General features: G+C 34.0%; 1 protein-coding gene across 1 annotated transcript in view; it reads left to right on the forward strand.

Moving 5' to 3' along the window:
* LOC149420328 (protein hairy-like) overlaps nucleotides 1-5,734 on the forward strand; it is a 32,128-nt gene extending 26,394 nt beyond the window's left edge. The window contains exon 3 of the mRNA XM_089636087.1: nucleotides 3,209-5,734. Coding sequence (XP_089492213.1) covers nucleotides 3,209-3,775 — 567 coding nt within the window. The 3' untranslated portion in view covers nucleotides 3,776-5,734. The remainder of the gene's footprint in view (nucleotides 1-3,208) is intronic.
* The last annotated feature ends 266 nt before the right edge of the window (nucleotides 5,735-6,000 follow it).

The raw sequence follows: 6,000 nt of genomic DNA on the forward strand, positions 1-6,000 counted from the left end.
TTACCTTTGTGGTGTTGTAGCTCCAGGAGACTGCTACTCGTGCGGGGTGCCGCGCGCAACTAACCAATCAAACGTTGTTTCTCCCAGTGGAGGTTAGATTTGCATCAAAACCATAACGACATAACTGCCCTCACGTGGAAATTATACGCACTATATAAGCGACGATGACACACCAAGTAAAGAGGTACATTAGTTATTTTTTCTCATACTCAGATCAATTTTGACAAAACTTGCATAAGTGACAGTTTAGCACCGGAGGTGCGATATAGTTTTGTACTCGATTCTTTCAAGAAAGGCATACAAATACAATATTGTACTTGTGATTCAATCCAATATTTGATTTTTATGCCTTTCTTGGAAGAATTGAGTTTATGATAAACGGACCCACTGTGCACTGTGTGGGTAATATTTACAATACATTAGTTTTTTACTATCTTGTAAACTAAAACTGTGATGCCTTTTCGAGACGAAACTCATTAAAATGTTAAATTTCAATTCTTAGTTATGAATTGCAATATAGGTAGGTACTTATTTGAAATTTTATGTCGTTAGTTAATTTCCTCTATTCGGAAAATATGTTCTATAAATAAACACACTTATCTGGATAGTTATAAATAAAGAACTGGTACTAATTGGAAGTCATTAGATACAATAAATAAACTGTTATCGATTTTGCAAATTACGCAAATTCTATAATTATTAACAACTTATCAATATTTACTGATCTTCCGATAACCACTGAAATTATGAATTAATTGATCAATTAATGTCACAGTTAGAATATGACTCATAATATGAAACAAATAACTAATCAAATTTGATATAAATAATAAATATTTTGTCTACTTAGAAATTGAACGCCCTCATATTTTCTATGCAAAGGTATAATATTTTATATCTTGGAGGGATGCTATGTAACTATTCCTCCAAGCGTATTATCGATTGTCGGTTTTTCACGTAGAGTCAAAAAGGTCCATTGCTACCCTATTGCTTGTATAGGACTGTCTCTCTCTCCCGTGGAAATCGACCATTCTCACTAAATACAGAATTAAGAAGACAAGACGAACTTATTCGTTTTTGGGGAAGATCAAATTTGTCGGTTTTTTATTTTATTCATAATTTTTATACACCATAATGCCTACCTTAATCCAAAGAATTATCTGTTTGTATAAATTAGTAAAAACACTCATGTTAACTCTGACGTTATGAAATTTGCACAACTTTTGCCATCATTATTTTCTCGATCGGCGCAATTATTTTCAGCTCGTAAAGTCATATTTCTCAAGAGTTATTTAGCTTTGAAATATATATATCAACCTGTCTTAAAATGCGACAAAACGTCATATTTTTCTGTTTGTATTGACATAAAAAATCGTTCGGTGAAAAATATTTTCGAATTGCAAATAGTCGTGCGTAAAAGTGTATGCCTGTAATATTAAACATCACCCTTCTAGGAAAAAAATGATTTTGTGAACTATACATTTTTTTTTAACCTAATTTATCTTTCTAAAATAGGTCACCATTTTACCATATCAAGTTGTTCCTTTATCCACCGATGAAAATTGACCCTGATACCGAATACTTCGCCTTGTCCCGTGTCGACCTGTCAACGGCCATCTGCCATTTTGGCGAAATGATAATAAATATTGTGAAAATAACTCGATATTCAATATGGCTTTGTCAGGCGGTCTCCAAGCGTCACTTGAGACTTAAGAGGTCACGCGACAGCAACAAGGTCGGGTTTCGAGTCGATGTCAGGTCGCCAGTCGTCACTTTCCAAACCCAGACGAAACAGACTTCAAATAGGTCACTGTCGTAAGGTCTACAAGTCGACCATAATTTCTATAACAATCACCTAAAGGTCTAGAAGTTAAACCATAATTCGTTTGAATTACATTTTCAGTTGAGCTTTTTACTTGCCGAAAGCGCCGTTTTCATGAGAAAATCACTACAAGGGCGCTTTACGAAATTTACATATATGTATAACCTATACCCTATAACTTAAACTTAGGTATAACTAATAACTCCTTACAGATAAGATTTATCAGGCCTACAACTAGTGGTTAGCAACTATGACTTATAACTAATGATTTAAAACTTAAAAATACAAAAAAAAAATAAAACAAAATAAAACAAAATAACTCAAAATACAATCTTGTTATAATATGACTTACATTTATAATATGGCTTAAAACTGGAGACCTACGACTAACATACTTATTTAATTAAAAATTGTGTAGTTTCATGATTACTGTCCGTGCTGTCAGTGGTAAGATATATCGATATATACATCCGCGTCATTCACTAGCAATCTTATAATAAATAAACAAATAAAAAAATAAATAAATAAACAATAAATAAAAATCAAGTAACGCATTTACATGTGAAATAAATCTCTTCAAAACAAAATGATTTTTTATTGTTAAATTCAGATTTATCAATCAAAAAACTGCAATGCATTACTGTAAAAGTGTGAACACTTGTAATAAGTGCTCCCCAGCTGTTTCATTGATTGATAACTGCGGCAGATTGGTCAATGAATTCCAAGTGCAGGTAAAAACCATTCACAGGTTCAAAATGCACCAATTTATCGTGCTTTGTACCGACCACAGCCCGTCTCCGGGGGTAGATCTAATTAGTCTCTCGATTCGGCAAGTTTGTTCAAGTCCTCAGAGGTCTATTGGGATAATGAATTCTTCCGGTCAGGTCCGTGGTGTTGGATTCCAGAGGTCTCCAATTAGGGGGACGTTGCGACTTGTTGCTGCGGTTTCCGCCCAACACGAAATGTAGCTTTGACCGAAGCCGACGTGCAACCACAGACAAATTGCAAATTCGAGTGTATGGTCAAAAGGAAAAAAAAGGAAATGTTTCGTGTTCAATAACATGTATAATTTTGATGTTGCGTCATAAAGATGTACTGCTCTGAATATGAAATTTGTACTTTTAATTGATTTTCATGTCGTGATTCGAATCTATAGATATCTATCTATAAACAAACCAAATATCACTTCACCTCAAACATTTATCGCAACAGAATCCCTTCGCTTTTGGGGTTATTGTGTGATTTATCTACTGTAAGGTCACAATGTGTATAATTCTTCTACTCTTCGGATTTGTGGCATCGATCCTATGTCATAAATCAGTTTCATAAGTTTTCGTTTCACGATCAAGGAATATGACATTAATGTTGGTGTTTTCCTTGTTACAGCCGGCCCGTCATTCCAAACTGGAGAAGGCAGATATTCTGGAGATGACAGTGCGCCATCTAGAGTCCCTCCAGCGCCAGCGAGCTGCTGCAGATCCGGCTGTACTCAACAAGTTCCGCGCGGGATTCACCCAGTGCGCCGGAGAGGTCGGCAGGTTCCCTGGACTGGATCCTGCCGTGAGGAGAAGGCTGCTACAACACCTGGCTTCTTGTCTGGCTTCACCACCTCAACAACCCCAGCAACAACAAAACACGACACAAGCCAACTTTTACCTAGCTACAGGAGGGGGACTCCAACTACTACCAACAAGACTACCAAATGGAGACATTGCGCTTGTTCTTCCTAATCAAGCTCCTGCAAACAATAACGTTTCTCCTTTACCAACACTCATCCCTATCCCAGCAAGAACAGCTTCCGCTGCATCAGCATCTTCAACGGCTTCTTCTTCCTCCTCAATATCTTCAGAGCTAGCTCCTGATAGTCCTGACGTCCCACTAGCTCTTGTGACCAGAAGGAAATCCTGCGATGAACCAATGGAAGAAGACAAACCTTGTTGGAGACCATGGTGATTTGCTGCAGGAGTATCAACTAACTTATTTAGCTTTAGGAACGATCGCCTCGTGATACTGTACGTGACTTCCGCTGATCTACACTATTGTTTTCCTTGTCCCCGGAAGCGGACGTTAACTTTATATATACGAGAAATGTAATTAATATTCACACGTGAGACAAAATCTATTATTTAATCCAGCACGTAGTAGCGTAACTCTAAGCTATTGCGCGTTAAGCTGGGGAAATCCTTATGAATTTATATTAGTATAATTTCCATTCTGTCGATATGCAATCATCAGATATTCGAATTAATTAACTTAATGTTGTTTTCGAACCGATGCACACTTTGTGAATCGTGTTGTGTTTAAATTAAAGCTTTTTTCGTCTGAACTGCATTCTTCAAATACAGACTCATCATTTATTTAATAACCCACTATATTATTCTTGTTGGTAACCCACACTAGGACATTGGCCGGTACATAATTAATTGTAATTTGTAAATAATGTTATTTTATAAAAACGTGATGAAAAGAGCAAAATGCTTTGTCTAGTTCCTTTAATATATATATTTAAGTTAAGTTTATGAAGCAATGAAACATAGGCCAGTTGTGAAAAGCTTTGTAAAAACCATATCGATAAACAGTGACTTTTAAATAAAACATGTCGTGTAGATTTGATGCAATAATTATTACCTTTGATTACGCCCTTAAATTATACGAAAGCATTGTCTGTTATATACCTATTTGATTTGTATAAAATATTACGTACATTAAGAACTGTTTGCAGCCACTTAACAAACATGATATTATTATAAACAGTCTTCCATTTTTTTGTGTTATACATTTTAAGAACAAAAACTCTCCATTCGATACACAGACTTATTTTTAAAAGTGGTTCGTATAGCACCTATTAGATACACTTAAATAAATATTGCTGATTCACTCATATTAATTATTTACAGAGGCATATACCGCCGCCCGTAAATTGTTCATACAGGTAGATGGTAAAACACTTGAAAGACTTGCTACCAAATTGGACCTTTCATACAAACTTATGAGCTCTTCCCCAGACGTCATAATAAAGGTTGTGATACGAATATTGATTTACCATTTAAACGCCCCTCGTTCCAAGAATTTTAATTAACCTTTTCAACAAGTATTCGAAACTTTCTATAGATTCGGTTTTCATTAATATAACCGAGTTGTTCCACTTGAAATCCTTTAAATAACCATTTATTGAATGCCAATTAGATAACATGTCTTTTGTTTTGATAAATTGGTCTCATTTTAACGAAGAATATGCCTTTATTTGTGTCCTATGTGTAAATTGAGTTTTTGCGAAATGATTTATAATAGTTTTACAAAAAAAAAAATTTTAACCCTTGCCAGACGAGTGTCTCGCACTGCGAGACAAGCCAATTTCTTTAGAAATGTTAAACGTCCGCACTCTGCGACACAATGTTTGCCCTGTTAATGTATGTTTTTTCTGAAAGATTAGTATTTTATCCATCAAAAGTCATCTAACAGGGTAATAAAACTTCTAAGTATAGTTAAACAAATATATAAATACGCAATAAAACAAGTGCAATGAATTTTGGGGTTAATGAAAAATCAAATCTATGATGTATGTTACTGACTTTTAATTGTATTTAAATGAGAGATGAAACTTAAATATTAATTTATTGTATCCAGCATAATTGCATTTTAACAACAAAATAAATATGTCTTCCATTCTATTTAATGATTTCATAATAAGCAATTCGCATATTCTATAAAAAAAGAGAAATGAAACGTTATTGTTAAAGCTTTGTACTGACTTTAAATTATCGTGTGATGATTCAATGATATTTTCAATTTATGATAATTATTGAAAGCCATGTTAAAGACCCTAATTATTAAATATTATTTAAATTTCTACCTTTATTTTATAAGACAGTGCATTATGTAAATAATATAACAGATTAACTATTTTAAAAATGTATATTGCTAAATTAATATAAGAAAAATTATGGAAAATTTGTATAAATCTGAAACTGAGTACATACATTTATTTTCTATAAATAAAGAATTTATTACTGCTCAAATGATCCGTTTTATTTTTCCCCGCTTTGCAACAGAATAAAGAAGAACACAATAAATTCCATATAGACATGTTTCGTGATTGAAATATTTGGCCGATCGGGCCTTTAATTTCCAATACAAAACTGTGTTTCACTACGATTACGAAATTCGAATGGGATGGA

Source organism: Hesperophylax consimilis, chromosome 10 (genome assembly GCF_061612785.1).
Source record: "Hesperophylax consimilis isolate HC1 chromosome 10, BYU_Hcon_1.0, whole genome shotgun sequence".
Taxonomy (NCBI): domain Eukaryota; kingdom Metazoa; phylum Arthropoda; class Insecta; order Trichoptera; family Limnephilidae; genus Hesperophylax; species Hesperophylax consimilis.